The following is a 19,826-nucleotide window of genomic DNA, read 5'->3' on the forward strand; positions in this document are numbered from 1 at the left end:
CGAGCGGTTTCCTTTCACAATTCATATTTTGAAATCGATCACAATTGCTGTTTAATTTGTTGGCAGGTTTTTTACAAGAGGAAAAGAACTATTTGCTATTCATTTTGAACTTTTGGGTTGTATTTAGTTAGCTTGGAGTAATTATTTGTTCTGAAGCATTTTTACTGCGCACTAACAGCACCTAAGACTAAAAATTAATTGTTTTAATTTAAAAACACAGAACCCGCTTCTATCATTTATTCAGTTGTAATCGTTTCGAAATTGACTGTAGCCATAGTCGATTTGTACAGCAACTGCAAAATGTTTGAGCTTAATTGGATTGCATTTGGCTTGGTGTTGTTAATACCTGCTCTCAAAACAACCAGCTTTATATGGGAAGGTGTGTGCAGTATATATATATTCACTTTAAATTCTTCATTACATTAAAAAAATAGCTTCCTCTATTAAAGATGAACTTGTAAATAATTGAATGTACAAATGGGTATAGGATCTCGTCCACTTGGCAGATCTCCATCCATTTTTCTCATTTATTTATTTAATACTAAAACATTGCCTATTTCCTATAACTTTTTTACAGAGAATAACGATCCGTCTTTATTTGAGGCTGACATTAGGCTGTTGTCTCAACAAAGATTCGCTCTGGAAACAACTGGCGACATTGATGCCCCTATTGGTGTAAAGAGAGGAATCACCAATGAAGAGGAAAGATTATGGCCTGGAGGAATTGTTCCTTATAACATCACGGAAGATTTGCGTAAGGTTTACGTATTTAGGAAACTGGTTTAATTTATTAGTATCTATAGTCTATTATGTCTACAAAATCAACGCTCGTTTTGTCTCAATGTATCGCATTTTGCAGTCATGCGAGTCAAAAAATCGAAAGAAATAATCTTTTCAATTTAGTTGACAATACGGAAGCAATGATAGGTATCCACAACGCCTTCAAAGAATGGGAAAGTCAGAGCTGTCTGACGTTCATCCCAAGAACAACCGAGCCAGATTACATCGAGTTCTTTGGGGCTGGTGGAGGGTATGTTGAGTCAATCATTTCTGTCCGTAACGATCAGATGAGATATTTGAAATCCGAGTTAGCCACGATAAAACTTCTTTAGATGTTGGTCGTACGTTGGTCGTGTTGGCGGAATGCAACAAATCTCTCTGGGAGAAGGATGCTATGGAGTTGGAACCATCGCTCATGAGATAGGTAAGACGGATTACAAACATGATGTTCATATATAGTCTTCTATCAAACTGCCGGTTGACAAACCCTTGAAAATAATTTTTAGGTCATGCAGTTGGTTTTTGGCATGAACAGAGCAGACCAGATCGAGATGAGCACGTGGAAATTCTCTGGCATAATATTCCAGATAGTAAGCATGTGTTGTGTAGATCTTCCTTATCTGGCTTATCCAAGCTGGGTAAGAAGTTCCTATCATGTGTATAATGGTATATTTTCCATATTTGCAGACAGGAAACACAACTTCAACAAGTATAACCGTTCCCAAATTGACTCTCTTGGTTCAGAGTACGACTACATGTCAGTTATGCATTATTCATCGACTGCATTCGGAGGCGGAAATATAACAATTGTCCCAAAAGATCCGTCTGTCATTCAACTTGGCCAGCGAAAGGGCTTGAGCCCGCTTGATGTACAGCAAGCAGATTTATTATATAAATGCAATGGTTGGTCCCAATCAATAACTACCCGAGTTTAGATTCGACTTACACTACCACTGCCTTTACCCCGACCTCCTGCTGACTTGACACTCATGATTGGTTAATTTTGATTGAATCGTCCCATTTCATTGGTTCGCATTCTCTCGGCAGTAGTGAAGTAAACGTTAAAGACTGTTATTCTATATATATATCGTTTATAAACAGTTGTGACACGAGAGTAATCAGGGTTTTTTTCCATAGGCCAAACGACAATAGTTACCCCACCACCGCCATCACGCCCACCGCCTCCATCAGGTAATTAACTCAGCACGAAGCTGAAATATAATATTAGTAAGAGAGATCATGCCTTTACAATGGAGGCCTAAAGACATCAACAAATAAGCTAACCTCAATCAGGTTGATGTCCGCAAAAATCTAACCAATATATGATGTCAGTCATTTAAATGCACATGCATGCATATTAGTGATCATTATCTTTTTAGCTTCCCGGATTTGTTTTGCGATAGTTTTATCTGATCTTTAGAATCACAAATGTTTAAACTTATCCCGCAAGAGATATTTTCAAGATAGTGCATAATTATTGGCTCATAATTGTCATTTTATTGCACCGAAAATTTATTTAATACGAATGCCTGAAAAGCAGTTTACTGACATGTCTGTTACGATGCTTGTAGGGCCGTACGACTGCACGTTTGAAAATGGAACGTGTGGTTATCGTAATGTAGAAGAAATGCGAAGAATTGGACACATTTGACTGGACACTGAGAATAGCTGGGACGCCGAGTGGAAAGACTGGACCTGAAGCTGATCATACCACAGGACATTTTGGTGATATTTCAGTATTATCACTATTCAGATATGATATGGCATAGCGATTCTGATGCCAATTTAAATTATATTTTAAATTAGACAGTTTTATCGCGTTATCAATTGATAAATAATATATATAACCTTTTTATTTAACTTCAAGGTCACTTTTTTTACATCGAAGCTTCTTCTCCTCGTCAACCTGACGATAATGCATTGCTAGAAAGCCCCGAATATCCAGCAACAGACAATAATCAGTGTTTTGCCTTCTACTATCACATGCTTGGAAAACATATTGGCGAATTGAATGTCTACACAAAACAAGGCTTTACTAACAATCTTGTTTGGAGCAAGAATGAAACGCAGGGAGATATCTGGCATCAAGGGAAAATACAACTGCCCGTCATGCCGAAGGCCTTCAAGGTAATTTTACTTGGATTTACCCATCGCATATAAAATACCTGGAGCTGGTCCTGTGAAACTCTCTTGGGGGAGAAAGGGCTTGTCGGGCGCTAGTTTTACCGATAAAATGAGCGTGGTTTATTATTGCTTGGTGTTGTCACTATTAACTCGAGCACTGCTCTCTATCTTTATCTCCCGAAAATGTCGAATATGCCCCAATTTTGCCGACTGGGCTACTTGCATGGAGGAGCAACACCCTACGCAACCCCCCTTGTCAATTTCACAATGAAATACGGTGTCTCGCATTTCAGGTTGTATTTGAAGGTGTCCGCGGTGATGGTTACCAAGGTGATATTGCCATTGATGACGTACACTTTCTTCCAGGAAACTGTCCTGAAACCATTTAGGACTATATGCATGTGTAAGCAAAAAATTCTAGTTCAATGGAGATGATTAAATTTTAACTAACTATATCATCAAATATCCGGACATAATTTTAACCGTGATATAATAACCGTTGTTGATCCTGACATAAACCTTTACGACTTCAGTGTTGCATTTTAATTTCTTTGTAGGTTTGAAGAATACAGTAATTACCAACTGAGGCTAATGATGTGTATCTTGTGTTTATTGCATATTCATAGTAATAAATTTCAGGTTCATTTTCCTTCTGTTTTTCGTCGTCCTTTTTATGCTTTGGGGGTCTTTCAGTACTAGTTTTTTTCTCGCCACATGCAATTTCATCTCCAGTGAAATAGTGTCATCTCATACAAAAAACACAAATGGTCCTTAATTGGAACTGCGCGCGTGTCGGCGAATTAAAAGCTTTCTATAATTCAGTAATTGCTTGAGAATTACTTTTTTAAAATTTCAGCTCATGCATTGAAATACACAAAGTGGTCCTTAGTTGGAACTGCGTGCGTGTTGGCGAATTAAAAGCTTTCTAATTGCTTACGAATTACCATTTTTAAAATTTGACTCATGTTCAAAATTTGTCACTATTTTTGCATTTCTGCGAAACTTTGTCAAATGTTATATGTGGTAGTCGTGTCCAGTGGCGTAGCCAGCCTGATTCTATAATGATTGGTTTGAATGAATTTATCACTATTTTTGCATTTCTGCGAAACTTTGTCAAATGTTATATGTGGTAGTCGTGTCCAATGGCGTAGCCAGCCTGACAATTTAGCCAGCCTGATTCTAATATTCTGAATGACTTGAAATTTGCGTGACATGACCAATTTTTCAGGCTGGCTACGCCCACTGGTGGTGTATACAGTAGGTGGCGCAGCCCAGCATGGCAATTTAGCCGGGCCGCTATGCCAATATCTTGCTGTTCATTGCCCGTAGAAGCAATTAAATAATTATAACTTAATATTTCCATAGCAGAAATAACTACTAGCTAGGTCGTGAGGCTAGCTACGCCAATGAATAAAACAGACTTGGGGAACATGAGGAATTCTTATTTATTCTCATGGAAAAAAGTTCATAAAAGGAAGGTTAATTAACAAAATATTCATTGCTGGTATGTATAATTAATAACCATCATCATATATTGTAATATTATAATATTATTATTACAATAATTACTTTAAAGCCCGTTCTCAACTGGGCGAATTTATTCGCGCGAATAGCAAAAGAGGAGAAATACCCCGAAGCGATTTTACTTTTTAATTTCGCGGCGAAACATCACTGGAGTTCAGATATCGCTTCGCGTCGCGCGAATAAATTCACCCAGTGGAAAACGGACTTAAAAGAGAAACACGTTAAACAGGTCACACGCTTACAATCATATTAATAGCTGTTAGCATGCAGGTGAAAGACAAAGCAGTGGCAGGTAACCGGAGTACATCATGTGTGAAATAATATTTTATTCACCACAGGCCATCGATATAAAACATTTGCAAACTAATGAGATGAAATTAACCACGTCTGCTAAATACTCTAAAGGGAAAGCCATTAGGAAGTTGAAAGTGTCAGTGATACATCGTGTCGGAAAATATCCACATAATTTACTCTAATGGAAAAAAAAACTTGCATCGTCTCAACTCAAAATTTTCTCTGTTTGTTACTTTAACCTGGAAATTCTCGTAGGTCCTTTCGAGGACCCAGGTCCTTTCGAGTGTTGCAGTGTGTAAGGGAGGATAACTAATGCTTGAACGCAATTCAAACTCACTGTCCGTTCCTATCCTGGGGGGAAATATCTTACATTCACGAGCGGAATCTTGCAAGCATTACAACTTATATGAAAATTCCCCTAAAACGACGTCAGGAAGCAGTAAGATTCAAAGATAATCGGCAGCTGGCCTGCGAAGTATTTTTCTGCTCCTCTGCCTCCCACGGGGCATGCCTTTTTCTTTTCACTTTCCCGCTTGTCAAAACTTGCAAACTAAACACAAGACCATTAATTTCTCCGGCAATAGCAATAAAATTCGCGTATATAGACAAGTAAGTAATGATGTGTTTATTACTTGAGCATAGAAACCCACTGGCCATTATACGTCCTGAGTATATGCAGAACTTTTGAACAATTGAAGAGATCTCCTTCTTAATCTCTTGAAGGTGAAGTAGTAAACTAGTGGATTATAAATATACGACATTTTCGCAAACAATGCTGGGAGCATGCTTGCTTGTTCGTCAAGTTTGACAGCGCCAGTTAAACTAAGAAAGGACATGACAGCGTAAGGTGTCCACGCAAACAAAAACATCCCCGTTAAAAGAGCAAGTTGTCTGGCTACTCTAACTTGAGCGATGTAGCTTTGCCGCGTTGCTACTCCGTTTTTGCCCCACATCGATTCTGCATCATTCGACATTCTTTGCACCAAAAAATAAATCTTTGTGTATGAGTAGATTATCAATCCCAATGGAAAAGTGAAGAAGAATAACAGTAGAAATATACTATATGACCCGTAATTGAAAGTTTGAGCACTCCACACTATGGAGCAGTGGTAGCCCTTGCCTTCGAAGTCATATTTTGACCAACCGATGAGAGGGAACGCACTTGCTATCCCAGAAACTGTGCAGACAAATGCTATGAAATATTTGGTACGTTTTTTGCAAAACGATGCCCAACGCAAATTTGGGTTTGCCAGAGTGAAATATCGTTCTCCAGCGATTCCCGCGAGAAGAGATATCGACGACAGACCCGTCCAAGTACTGACAAATCCATACCAAACACACCCAGCACGTCCTGATGTCCACATTCCGTGAACCGAAGCAGCGAATCCCAAAGGCGCCACAAAAAGCGATGAAATGCAATCGGCCAGTGCCAATGTAAAAATAAGTTGGTCTCTTGGGATTTCGAACATGCTCCGTCGCCATTTTAGATATGTTAATACGACAATAGCGTTTGTTAAAGTTCCAAATATTGCAACGATCCCGTGCACGGAAGCTTGAACTATCGCATACGGGTTATCGTTCAGTCCAGAAGAATCTGTAAAATTCTCGAGCATGTCCGTCTATATAGTAGCTTTTCAGTGCTGTAGTCTCTGTGGCATTTTGTCATCAAAAGAATACGTGATTGAAATATCGATAAACACTTTCCGTTCGTTTTTATAATCAATCATTCATTTAAATTTAATTAATGTGGTGGACAAATTGCGTTCCATGTCACAATGCCATGCGACGAATCCTCCGTCCAGTTTTTCCATCATTCTTCTGATTATCTTAATAAATCATTTACAGCGTTTGACTACACGCATGCGAGATGAACCTGATAAGCGATGTAAAAAGGAATCATGGAAATTGATTGAGATAAAGGGGAGAGGGACGAATCTTACAAGCTAGAGGGAAAAAAAATTTCAAAACATGCACGCTTTAGGATTCATCTAACAGCGTGCTATCACTCCGAGGCCTGATGTAGTATATAGGTACAGTGAAGATATACAATGTCAATATTTTTTTTCTAAGATACCCAAAGTAAATATATTAAACCGATAATAAATTTTGCGATGGAAATTCGTAAAATAAGTATCAGTTTCGTTGAGAATACGAGTGTCAGGTGCTTCGAAAGATGTTCGGCTTTGCACAGGCGAGACACTCTTATAGGTAATTGAAACATGTGAGCCGTTTTTCACAAAAGCATGGTATAGTTAAGCAGTTTTCATTAAGTGTATTTTTACCGTAAACAAAAAGTCGTACATCTCATAACTTCCAAGATATGGGCCTTATGGTTGCGTTTTTTTTCTCATCTATTTACGCCAAAAATACACTTAATTATATTCGACACCGCGATATCTGTCTTTGTTATTTTGAAGGCGCCGCTTATTTCTACAAATTTGTACTGAAGATTTTTCACCCTTTCCAGAGTGGAATAAAAAATCTAAGTCCTAAGAAAAACATCTTAGTATGTTTGAGCATAATATAGGGGATACTTCAAACTTTATTTTTTAACGAAAGGAACCGGCTGGGCAGAAGTGATTAATTTAGCGTCTTTTGTTTTTACCCTCGCTTCGACTTGGATAAAACTTTAGCATATCACACCAAACTTTATCTCATATCAAATAGCAGATCAAACTTTAATTTGTAAATAAAATGTCTCATGTCTGCATGCCAGTTAAAACATTTATATTAGCATTTATAACCGCGATTTTATAAACCGCCATGTCAATAAACCTAATCAATTCTTATAGTAGTATATGTTTGTTTACCCTGTTCTCCAGTATCAGAATCAAGAAAAACGTTCAGCGTGATTCGCAACACTGCTTGTAAAAACCGATCAGTTAAGAAAAATGATGACATCAATTTCCTGCGAATAATGCTTGGATCTGAGCCGAATCTTCTTAGCCACACAAGTAAAACGTAAAAAACAATAAACAACCCTGCGTATGCTGATATCGTGATTGTATTGTCACGCCTTGAGGGACATCGAGTGATTTATGATATCCCTATGACAAAGACCATGCAGATTTACGATGTCGATGTGTAACGCAAACATTATAACAGTGTCGCCTGTCGATTGTCGCGTGTCGAGCACGTACACGTGTGCCAGTCAAAATTTGGAAATCAAAATTTCAGAGCGACATATGACCGGCAGGATAGGAAATCCTTCTAAAAGTGCAGCGTTTTTGCATTTACTTGAAACAATTATCATCCCGATCCTAAAGTATAATCAATAGCTTATTTTTTTCCCTTCAAATCGCCCACTTTTTGACGTAAATTGTACAGCTACATGTTGACGTAGGCTACTATATACTACTGATGCTATCAAGCGAAAATATATATAGCTCGAATACTACCCACCAATTTGATATAAACAGGTCCACATAACATATTGTAAACATGTAAGTATACGCAACAGCAGCTGTTGTTATATTTAAATCACATGCATGCATCAAACGCATGCAGAATTACAAAGTCAAAGGGCGTATTAATATTTTAAACATTTCTCTGTATGAATACATGATGGGACTACAGAGATGACACCACAGTGCACAAGAAAGCCTTGCCTGTCCAGCCGAGCTTTAGATAATGCATGATAAACCGAGATCTAAACTAATACCTTCAATAAATAAATTTCTTATAAGTTAGTCTTACTTAAAGCTTTTCAAATTTCCAATCATTTCAAATATATCATTTACTTCTGGTCTTTTAAATGCTATCAACGGGAAGGTTGTTCTTTATGTAAACACATACACATGAACATCAAACATGCAGCTCTGCATGAATGCGAAGTTCGTATAAACACTCACGCCATTTTAACTTACTCGTAGGCGTAGAGGAAACAATTCTTGCCAAGTCTATAGAGATATCTTTAGTGCTGTTGAGGTAAATTTGTTTAGTTGTTGAGATAGAGAACTGAGAACGCCTCCGTTAAATGATCAAATTGCGATTGTCTTCAAACAGGCTGTATAAAATGGTATATTATAGATATTTATATTTCTTTTGGCGGCTGGCGCAGGGCAGTTTGCATGCGTTTTGTCTAAAGATGTTCGACAACAGTGCACTCAATTAGATGTCTTTGATGATAGCCGCGTTTTTCAAACAAACTATAAGATTATTAAGATATAGTACTGTGGACATTTTTTAGCGTTTAAAAGTTATAGAATGACACGTAGTCGTATTAATTATTCTGGATTAAATATAAATCGAAGAAACACGTTCAAATTATTTCTAAATGGTAATCTCCTTTGCATGTTTAGAAGAAAGCTTGCCTTATTAATGCAAAACTAATCCGTATCTAAAACGCCTAAATTAATCTTTAAACCACCCCTGTAGCTCATGTCTATACCGATAGATCCAGATAAGTCAACCATGATGCATGATATTACTTGATCAATGAGATTCAACGCGCTATTGCACTATGCAACTTTCCTTGCAACTTGCAATGCAACTCTACTTCTGAGGCATCCAAAGTTGACAAATACGAACATTTCTTACGATCTGCTAACGTTTTCTTAGCATTTCGAACACCCTTTACAAATTAACATCCCTCAAAGTTATAATTGCAGGCCTTGTCATTTTTAAGAGAAGCTGCAGAAATAAAATGGACTAACAGTTGTTGGGCATTAATTCCTTTTTTACATGTTATCTACGTGGGAAAATGCGATTAAAACGGCCACGTCTGGTTTTATATATATACTTCACTTTTTTCGTACTTCAAAAGTCAGATAATTTGTCATAAAAAAATTCTCTGATATGGCTCCCTCTCAACTCGTAATCACGTATAAACGTGACTTGGAAAAATAATGAATTTCATTTCTATTTTACATATATCGAGATTGGATCACAAATTTCAGTCCTAAATATTTAAAATTACATCAATAAAAATATATTATTCAAATCTTGCATTAAAACTAGAAATTTAAACTCTGCGACTGATTCAATTATACAAAATTAAAAAATATTAAAATTACAAAGGATCATATTTATATATCAACAATATTTCAATAAATCAGTGACCGTAAAAACTACTCAGACAAAATGTAACTGGGCTATAAAAACGCCCTCATGACGTCACCTTTTCCTTGTGTCAAGAAAAGCAGTGGATGCAGCAAGTAGTCTGTATCTCTGATGAAGATTTCTGGCGCGAACATGCTCGTTACGAATTTCTTCCGTGTGATTGGCGGGAAACCATCCGCACACGCCATCACGGATACGTTCACCTTCATACCAACCTTACGAGAAAGACATGGACGTTGTTTGTAAAGATGCAGACAAGTAATAAAAGAAATCAGAAAGAAGAAAGTTCTGGTTATGGCGAAAACGTTGCATAGTTCGACATAGAAAAAGAATGCTAGGCTAACTGAGAATATTCTGTCACAAGATATTATATAAAATAATCTTATTTGCTTTAAAATTGTACAAAATGTTAATAAAAATCTATACCATCAGAAAGTTTCCTTAGGACATTTACGACATCCCCAGGTACAAGACTGAGTTCATCTGATTGTTGAGCTTGATAGTCATGTACCGCCTGCACTTGCGGACAATCTAGATTTAAATTGATTCAAATATTATTCACACCAGCACTCCTCAACGATTATATATGAACAGCAATGAAAAGTGTCCATCATCAATAGTTTAACTTACCCCACGTCTCATATATTTTCTCATCATCTGTCGTAGTTGATGGTGGTTCAAATGCTTCTTTCCACCGAGTCAAATCCGTCCTAGTGTATAAGATTATAATCTAAGTACACTGTGGTCCGTTACTGAAAAATTGATGCACATGCATATAGCCAAATAAAAAACCACATAATTAACGAATGACCAATCTTTACCGCAAATATAAACTTACTCATTATCGGCTCGCACGTTCAGCTCTTTCGTTTTCTTCTCAAAATTTTCAAGAAAAACCAAAACAAACGCGTTTGTCGCCTTTGAAGTGGATTCTTGTATTCTGATCATGTTTCTTTTCGCGTAGTCAATAACGCTGTACAAAAAATCACTACAACACAATAATTGAAAACTTTAATTACAGAGTTTTCTATCTACATGGAATTTACAGCTTCAAAACTAGTGCTTCTGTTTGAAGGACCTGAGTTTTGTCAAGTCTGAGTAGGCTCGAGAAAGTAATACAATCATTACATTGTCTTTCAATGCACCTGATCGATGCCGGTTAAAACTTACGTTTTCTTTTTCGTGACGACCAACAAATCACTGAAGAGAAACAAATAGATGGGTTTCACACGGTATTTTCTGAACCTTCCTCGCAAAGTGTTACTCAGTGTTGATTTACTCTCAACCTCAAGCAGCTGAATTGGGCCACGACGAAGCAACCAACGATCGTCTGTGACTAATTTGATTGGCTAATGACAGAGTAAAGCAACAATATAATAGTCATGTACACTTTAGAGCCATAACAATACCAACTAATAGTAAAGCAACAATACAATAACAACGTAAAAAACCTACATTCATTTTCATAAAAGCGATGATCTTATCGATTTGTATCATTTCCTCTTTTCGTTCCTCCTTCCTTGCTCCCTCGTTGCATTTATGTACAACCTGCGATAAGATTAAGATTTTTCAATTCACTTTTTATTTCTTTGCAGTTATTACAATTCTTTACCAAAACGTTTTGTCCATATAACCATATCTACCTGATTTACAGCTTTCAAAGCTCCATCCGTTTTGTAGTATTCCTTGTGTCCAGGTTCACAACGACGAACAATCGCCTAAACACAACATTTAAAACTCTATTTACATAGGATCTTGGAGGTAAAACACACTTGGTTCTCTTCACCGCACAATACAATGAAAATGACGAAAAACAAGCGATAGTATGTACTCACATCCACCAATAAAGGATATCTGGTAACTCTTTGCATTGGGAGGACCAAGAATGACTGCAGCGATAAACCAAAAACTCGAGAATCGCGTTCCAGTTTATCCATAGCTTCAGAAAACTTCAAATTCGTTTTCCTTTGAAAACATTTTAAGTCAACTTTTTTATATTCTCCTTCTCAAAATGCATGCAAGCAAAAATGCTTTGTATTTCTTACCTTAAATTTGTCAAAGCTCTATCTTGTTTATACTGATTAGAACAATATGTTACGTATGCTTGGAAGTTATTGGTTGCCTGCGGTAAAAAAAAGGTAAAAATAGTTGTATATCTTGCAAAACGTATTGGTTGTAGCGCTATACAACTGAAGACTTACATGGTCTGTTATAATATCACTGATACTTTCGATCAAGACTGACTGCCTTTGGCGTGACCGTAACTCGTCTAAAAATCTAAATATATAAAAGTCCTTTTGCTTAATTTTGCTTTAAATCAGACTAATGCCAAAACTTTGGCATTTTCATGCATTACCAATTAGGGCTGTACTAGGCTGAATGCAGAATTACCTTTCACTGACATTAACAACTTCCATAATATTTGAAAACAATTCAGAAACTTCGTGTTTGCTCAAGACAGGATCGTTTGAATCAGAGGAAAACGCCGGTGATTTGAGAAAATGATCTACGAGTAAGTTCAAGCTCTTCAAGTAAGACGCTTCAGATGATATCACTTCGAATATTGCCTAAAAGCAAATATACACGCGATCAATGTCAAAAACTTTTTTCATTCTTATGCATGAAACTCTTTGAACTATTCTCATGCAGTAGCACAATTGTATGGCACTAAGCAAATCTGAATGGTCGTTGAATTGAATAACTTTACAAACCTCTTGTTGCTTGCGTTGCTCGGCAGTCACATTATCCAGTAAGCCTGTATTGCGGACCTGTTAATGATAACGTTAGCCTAATTCAGATTACTGTGAATGTGTGAAGACAATTATTTACGTTTTGTCGCTGTTTTGACGGTCCAAATTGACGGTTCAATACTGTAATTTAATCTGACTGTATTAAGCTACAGGTGCTGCAACTCTAAATCATGATGAACGGTGGACCTACTTCAGGTAACTGAGACCACAACATCTTTCCTCCACGTAAAGTTCCTGTGCCAAAGGTAAACGCTCGTCCACGTGCAGGGGAAATACAGCTAGCGCTGCTCCCTTTCTTCCCTCGTTTTAAGCTCAACGTCCTCTCCTTTTCAAACACAACTGCTTGGTATACTTGATACAAAGGTTCTTCTGTGAAAGCTAGGAAACAAAACAGTTGGTTTGTTTTGCTACACGCATCAGGCGGTGATGTTTTGTCAATATGTAAGAGGAGAAAACATTCTTTTATCACACTTTGTATAGCAAGATCTTGTTTAACTACACTGTGCGTGGTTACACTGAAGGGTCAACACTTCACCCACGTTGTAAATGCTTATCAAAGAGCTCTTTTATTAAAGAGAAAATAGCTAATTGTATTTGTGTTATCACGTTGTTATGTTTCAATACCTTCGTCATCTTCGTCATCTGAAATGTAAATAAATATTTCAACTGAGCATAGGTCAATAAAAATAGGTATTCTCTTAAAATGGAAGAAATATTTGCAGGTACAAACCTAAATCATCAAGATCATCAACTCCATCTGGTTCAACGTAACTTGCCTCTATCAAGAACATGTACACAAACACATGAAATTACGATGAAGAAAAAATAAGTCGACGTGCTCTTTTGCTATTTAAAAGTATTACAAACCTGAATCAGTACTTTCACCTTCGTACTCCCAGTCAATCACTTTCGTTTGTGCCCACTCACTGTCCATATCATTAAATGGCTAAGATGAAATAACGCCAAAAAGCTGAGTTCGAGGTTTCTAAGAAACGAAATTTACAGTACCGCAGCAGTATGAGAAATGAGAAAAGATCTTACCTTGAATTCGTATTTTCCCGTAGTAGATTCAGATTCAGCATCGCCATCAGTTTGTGACAATTCGGAAACGTGTATGGCTTGAACATAATTACTAGATCCACCGGAGCTGACAGTGTTTGTAGGAGAAGGTGAAACTAGACGGAATGAAGACAGCTATTTGTCTTTCTTCATAATTCTTCAGTATTGAAAGTTAATGGTAAATATTTTTATATACCTTTATTGTTTATTTTCTTCTCGGGTAATGGAGAAGCAGGCTCCACATATTCATGCTCAGAGTCGTCTGAACTTGACGAATACGTTGTCGATTCCAGTCCTGAAAGTTAAAATGTCGTGATCATATGAAAAATCAACAAAGAAATCTTTAAATTGAAAAACGCGGCAACGACGTGAAATCGTCGCGATATCCCATACGTTTTAATTTCAACTTTTCTTTTCCTTCATTCTTGAGATTTTCTTTCCCTACTGGACTCGGCCTGTTGAATTATCAAAAAAATAATGTGAGAAGAACGTCTTGTTTCCATTTTAGAATAACTTATCTAGCCTGCTAATCTAGTCGATCGAAATAACTACTTTTATCAATACCGCCCTTTTGATCTAGATATACATAATAAAAAGAGAGGCGAGTTATGGAAATAAATGCAAAGATATAAGGAAATGTTTTTTGTAAGCAATCTATTGTTAATGAGATGTTTAGTAAACTATTCATATATCTCTTACTCCGATTTTGGCTGTCTTGCTTGCATAAACTCCTCAACGACTTTTCTATCGGGGCTCTCGTATTCGGCCTCATCGCTACTATTATTGTTTTCAGTGTGAACCGACTTTACAGGGTCCTGAAAATGCTCGTAAGCTTCGCTATATATAGAATCTACATGGACAAAAGAAAACGAATTTATAATCTCTCAGGAAACATGAAGCAGTTGCACAAATTGTAGACGCTCATGAGATACTTCCCAAAAAATGAAAGCTTTACCTTCTTCCACAGCGGAGTCAAAAAGATCCCCTTCAGACTGTGACCTGCTAAACCTTTTCAATTTCATTGCATTCCCCCGAATTATAGACAAAGGTCTTGGCGCATTTGGTAACGGTGGGGGTTCAGATCGCCGTTTTCCTTCGAGAGACGGTCGCTTTGGTAAACTAGGAGGGGGCCTTCGGGTGGGTCCTTGATTGGTGAGAGGTGGCGGTGGGCGGTTAAATAAAAGTTTTTGTCGATGCAGCGCTGACTTTTTTGTTTGAAGAGTTTTTTCATTTTCTGTTTCATCTTCCTTTAAGCTTTTTGTTTGTATACTTGAGTCTGTTTGAACAGGCTCACTAGATCGCCTTTTATCATCGATTTTTATATCGGTTCTTTTTTCAAATGAAGGAGGCATCGAGATTCGCCTCCTATCCGGTGGTGGTCGACTATTACTCCCGCCAATGTTACTACTAACAATCTTTCTATTATTCTCTGCGATTTCAAGGCATTCCTTTTTCACTGAATCTGTCACTTGATTAGGCACTGGTGGTTGCCTTCTAACCGGTTTCCTTGGCAACGGTGGCGTGCAACCAGCTGCAATGTTTTTAGTCTTTGGTTTCAGATACGAAATAGGTTTGTGTGATTGTTCCAGCTGAGAGTCCGAGTGTGTGTGCATTTTCGATCTCTCCTTAGGAGTTGCATTTTGATTTTCCGGCGAACTTCCTTCGCTTTCCTTTGCGTCTGTATAAAAAGTACTAGTCAAAGCTTCTTTTGGTTCTACAAACTTTCGTAAACACGTCGGCTTCCTTGGCAGAGGCGGAACACGCTTTGTATTTGCAGTAGAATCATTTAAATCGTCAAAAAATACAGAACTCGTTCCTTTCAAATCTCCGGTATTATGCTTTGAAACAAGTTGCGTATCAGAAGATGAGATATGTAGCCTGGGAGGCTTCTTTGGTAATTTTGACATATCAATAGTAGGTTTTGCCAACTCTTCTTCCACAGTACTTGAGATGATTTCATCATCCACAATTGCCGGGCTTTCATTAGGTAAAAGTGGTAAGGGTTTTCTGTATTTTTCACCAAAGGAAGAGGAATCTTTATCCTATAAAGAGAAACAGAGGGAAGTTAATTTGATGGCACATAAATATGAAAAACAAAAACATGAAAAACACGCTTCAGATTGACGCAATAACTGTATCGCTTACCTTCTCACTTAATCCATTTCTGGTCAAAACCGTATTATTCCCATGTTTCAAATTTGGAACATTATTATTCTTTTCAAAAATGCCATTACCCACCGAATTATTTTGTTCTGAATCATCGCCTATATCTATATCAGTTGTAATACTGACTAAAAAATCATTTTTGAAATCGAGTTGTTTGTAACCAGCTGGTTTAGGCTTTGTAATAGGTGGTGGCTTGCCTTCAGACCGTGGGAGGTTGGGACTGACATTTGTTGATGAACGATTTTTTTCTGGCGGTAAAATTTGCCGGGGTCTTGGCTTTGGTTGAGGACGTGGTCTTGATTCAGCCATGTTCATGATGGCAACGTTTGATCTGACATTCTTCTCCTTTCTTTTGCTGCTTGAGATTTCTGAAATCATAATTTCATGTTAGTGCTAGTCTCAATGCAGGATTACGAAAATAATGGCGGATGCGACCGAATGTCTTGACGAGACCGTCTGATGACGTAAAACTTGCACAACACAACAAAGGAAATTACGTCTGGTTTAAATATTTTTGTCTGTTCTTCAGCAAGAATTTCCGACCGCCTGCATTCTTATAATTTAATGTATTTCCCCCGCAGTCTTCGTTACAGAGATCTACAGGAAGTAAATGTGATTCTTTGAAATAACTACAAAAATTTTCACCTGTTTTGCGGCAAGTTCTGTTGAGATTTTCAAAAGCGTCATATAATATTTTTTTACAAAAAGCTCGATCGCGATTACATCTCGAATATCATAGATAAAGCGAGCGTTATCGTATTCACGGAGGCGAAGAAAAGCAATGGAGGCCAAGCATTCGTCAGTGAACAATACTGATGATTAAGAGTCTGAGGACAACTCCTTAGTGTACGTGACAATATGACCTCGATAAAATATTCATCGTCTATTTTTCATCGTTGCCAAGTTACGGAAATTTAAGCCGATAAGGATTTTTAAAAATCATTGTTTGTTCTACATTTCGATGTCACACAACAGAAACTGATATAAAATGAAATGATAGAGCTATATTTACATTCAACTTAACTGACCAGTCACATGGACGTGCATACGTCCACAACATTAGGGACTTTCAAAATGAAAATCATCAATCGATCGTCAATAAATTGCTAAATTAAAGTGATATACCCGATCCTAAGAAATAATTTATAATTTATTTACCGAAGAATCTTTAGTGATAGGTATAGCTAAATAAGATACACTATCTATCAAATTACCACACTATTTTGTTGCATACATCCATTTCTGGTATATCGATTTGCAAAACAGACACTTCCAAAATTAAATGCCCTTACTTCCTTAAAGTACTTATAATTCATATAAATAAACCCATATCACTACACGAACATTGAAATACTATGCTTTATTACCAATCAACCTTCGTTTACATTTATTCTACTGCGCTATCAAAATGGATATATTTGATGGAAATAATTGATAGAAATACAAATCTAATAATAGCATAAATTAGCGATTTATCTGACTGTATAATCACCGTATCTATACCAGAAGCCATTACGCAACTTTCTTGTCGACACAAAAATAATTTTCGCTCCTCGTATTACGAGAAGTTCAAGACACACGCTTAGACTTTTACTTAGATCGCGCTACCCTTTAACCAAATTATACAAAATACTTCGTTAAATGATAAAGAAATAAGCATTTAATGAAGTAATAGTAACGATTGATTGGTAATTCTTCGCTCACAGTTCATTACAAGTTGTTCAACTCCACAGGCAAAGCAAAACGTAAACATAGTCTAATATCAATACATCAAAAACGGAAATATATCAAAATTTGAAGCAGCGCCCTTACTTGTCAAAGAGACAAACTTACGAGGTGAAATAAGTTTCCTCTCAAATGTCGTAGACATGGGTACGAATGTAACAAATTATTCGAGATACTTTATAGAAAGTCGCACGTTCCTTGGATGAACTAAAACCACTAGCTTCTATGCTCGCTATTCTATTTGTTTGTTTGTGTTAAGTAATTAGGCATTCCCGAAGCACGGGAATAGGAACAAGAGGCATCTTTTAAATAAAGGATAACTCAAAATGAAAGCTATTTCTACTTCACCGTCTAAAGCTTTCGATTTCGTACATAAAGAATGAAACATTCGAGTGTGTATAAAGAGTACCTCGTCAAACCCAGAATGAATCGATGCGTTTCGGTGTTTGAACGTATGAAGCCTTATTCCATCGTCTGATCTTTGTTAAAAATTCAGCGACGCTTAGATATAGAATAATCTCTATTTGTACCTGTCTTGTCCCAAACGAACCTGTATGTCAGCTAAGTAATTCCAGCCACAATTTTTGTAAACACCAAACCGTGATTGAAGGAAGTTGCTAATTTGATACAATCGAAATCACCGGGTATTTCTCCCCCTAATGTCTAGTACAAAACCCCTGGGAGAGTGATGTTGACTGCTGAGGTCAAGACAACCAAAAATGAGTAAATTATACCAACAGCCCAAATCCAGCCATTATTACGTACATATAGATAATATATATCTTTAGAGGATAATGAATATTCCTATACGAGTACTAATACATCCACAGAAATATATGGCGGAAGACATGAAAGTCTGGGAACCACTCCAAGGCGTAGGTTGCCACTACCGGTTCACAAAATATAATTTATCTAAAATAATACACAACTTGCATACCACAAACGTGAAAACCACACAACTGCTCGCCTACGTTATGGTAACTGCCTGCGTGAGAGACAAACTGCTGATGTCATTGTTATAACCGAGGATGACATCGAATGAGATTTGACAACAATGTTCAGGAATTCAAAGCGACACATTAATTAACGGTTTGAAAACATGCCACGTCGCCTTAGAAGATAAGAACTTTTATCGTAAGATGCAATCGAGTTTTGGAAAGAATTGTTTACAAGATCGACATGCCACCATGCGAACTGATTTGAACCGCAGTTGCAAAAGATCATGGTCATAGGCATAGACGGATAAAACTATATATTTCTTATCGTGGAATTGACGTAGTCATGCATGCCTACAGAATAGCTTGTTTCAGTTGTCTCGTTCCAATTTTGTGAATTTTAATTTCTTCATCACATGAATACGAGCTAGCGGCATTTAATTTTAGCACTGATTTCATCACCACTCATTCTTCATCGTCGGTAAACATTTACGATACCACATTGGCTACAGTTTATCTTGGGCCTCGTTAACATTTTACAGATACCGGATTGCAACCCGGAGGGTCGAATATTTTAGACATACTGAAATCCTGTACGCTGTAGAGAAATTTTGTTTAATTGTAAAAGATGAAAATGCTACAATATTATATACATTATACACCAAATCAGTAAAATAAGTTGCTCTTTAACAACAAACAAATATAGGAAAGATACCACGGCACAAATAGACGACTAACAATCCGGTGACGAAGCCTAGCTTTAAAGTTTAAAATATACTGAACCAAGTTACGAAGCCTTTATTGCTTTAAAACATACAATCTAAAAAGTCAAAACATGTCCGTCTTGGATTCCTTCATTTTCGATAAACTTTTACGGATTCTCTAAATCTCTTTGGAAACCTCTCAGTTCTCGTTATCATAAGAAATTATCAAATTGTATTCAATTTCGTATGCCTTGCTTTGTTAATCGTGTGGGGTATTTTTTAATAATCAAAATGTTTCTCGATGTTTGTCTAAAATGATACATTGTCTTTGGAGGACTAATTATTTGTACAGTATGATATTGAAGATAAAGTTTTATTATTACTGCTAGCATTTACATTCCTGTACATAGAGTAATATGGCAGAACATAATATGTATCATGAAGTTTGATTAATAGCACAAGTATAATTAGGGTAAATTTATATTCATGCTTCATTTACTTCATTCTACATCTTAATGTTAATTTACTCACCTACTTTCCTAGTCTGACCGAAATAGATAAACTGGAAGACAAGCCGGGAACCAGCCATAGCCAATATACGGATGAATGTCAAGTTAACGTTCGGTTGAATCAAGTTTTCTTCTCGAAGCGAAGAGAGCAACCACCACTTGTGTTTAGTCCAGTTAAAAATCGAACAAAACTTT

General features: G+C 36.9%; 3 protein-coding genes across 7 annotated transcripts; 1 reads left to right on the forward strand and 2 right to left on the reverse strand.

Annotated features, from left to right (window-relative positions):
• The first annotated feature begins 239 nt into the window (after window positions 1–239).
• On the forward strand, window positions 240–3,544 carry LOC114518108 (meprin A subunit beta-like). The gene is given in 12 exon segments (XM_028538034.1): window positions 240–379; window positions 578–754; window positions 904–1,030; window positions 1,113–1,204; window positions 1,287–1,370; window positions 1,468–1,683; window positions 1,918–1,971; window positions 2,352–2,399; window positions 2,401–2,505; window positions 2,648–2,907; window positions 3,198–3,307; window positions 3,462–3,544. Coding segments are annotated over 11 exon segments (1,338 nt in total). The 5' UTR covers window positions 240–300; the 3' UTR covers window positions 3,294–3,307; window positions 3,462–3,544.
• A 1,269-nt stretch (window positions 3,545–4,813) lies between these two features.
• On the reverse strand, window positions 4,814–6,294 carry LOC114518107 (opsin-VA-like). Its single transcript, XM_028538033.1, has one exon. It carries the CDS (start codon window positions 6,189–6,191, stop codon window positions 5,379–5,381), a length of 813 nt encoding a protein of 270 aa, XP_028393834.1. The 5' UTR covers window positions 6,192–6,294; the 3' UTR covers window positions 4,814–5,378.
• A 3,059-nt stretch (window positions 6,295–9,353) lies between these two features.
• On the reverse strand, window positions 9,354–19,802 carry LOC114518495 (rho guanine nucleotide exchange factor 5-like). 5 transcript variants are annotated; one of them, XM_028538497.1, is made up of 23 exons: window positions 19,654–19,802; window positions 15,738–16,126; window positions 14,548–15,634; window positions 14,292–14,442; window positions 13,986–14,047; window positions 13,789–13,887; window positions 13,575–13,708; window positions 13,401–13,479; window positions 13,264–13,311; window positions 13,158–13,175; window positions 12,724–12,911; window positions 12,495–12,551; window positions 12,175–12,350; window positions 11,985–12,060; window positions 11,829–11,905; window positions 11,619–11,748; window positions 11,427–11,501; window positions 11,239–11,331; window positions 10,954–11,132; window positions 10,622–10,771; window positions 10,414–10,493; window positions 10,210–10,314; window positions 9,354–9,998 (listed from the first exon to the last, which is right to left on the reverse strand). In XM_028538497.1, the coding sequence occupies exons 1-23, from the start codon at window positions 19,709–19,711 to the stop codon at window positions 9,838–9,840; spliced, it is 3,672 nt and encodes a 1,223-aa protein (XP_028394298.1). In that variant the 5' UTR covers window positions 19,712–19,802; the 3' UTR covers window positions 9,354–9,837. The 5 variants fall into 5 exon arrangements, with proteins under 5 accessions (XP_028394298.1, XP_028394302.1, XP_028394301.1 ...); XM_028538501.1 differs by lacking the exon at window positions 19,654–19,802 and adding an exon at window positions 18,421–18,535 and having other exon boundaries at window positions 9,355–9,998; XM_028538500.1 differs by lacking the exon at window positions 19,654–19,802 and adding an exon at window positions 18,034–18,411 and having other exon boundaries at window positions 9,355–9,998.
• Window positions 19,803–19,826: the final 24 nt, after the last annotated feature.

The sequence above is a fragment of the Dendronephthya gigantea genome, unplaced genomic scaffold (genome assembly GCF_004324835.1).
Source record: "Dendronephthya gigantea isolate DGI-Jeju-01 unplaced genomic scaffold, DenGig_1.0 000010F, whole genome shotgun sequence".
NCBI classification, from domain to species: Eukaryota; Metazoa; Cnidaria; class Anthozoa; order Malacalcyonacea; family Nephtheidae; genus Dendronephthya; species Dendronephthya gigantea.

Bases quoted from the DNA above. Each gene is read 5' to 3' on its own strand.
- LOC114518107 (XM_028538033.1), bottom strand. From the start codon at position 6,191: ATGTTCGAAATCCCAAGAGACCAACTTATTTTTACATTGGCACTGGCC.
- LOC114518495 (XM_028538497.1), bottom strand. From the start codon at position 19,711: ATGGCTGGTTCCCGGCTTGTCTTCCAGTTTATCTATTTCGGTCAGACT. The intron at 11,906-11,984 runs GTAAGTCTTCAG...TTTTTACCGCAG, and splicing joins GTGATATTATAACAGACCAT to GCAACCAATAACTTCCAAGC. The intron at 11,749-11,828 runs GTAAGAAATACA...ATGTTTTCAAAG, and splicing joins AGAGCTTTGACAAATTTAAG to GAAAACGAATTTGAAGTTTT.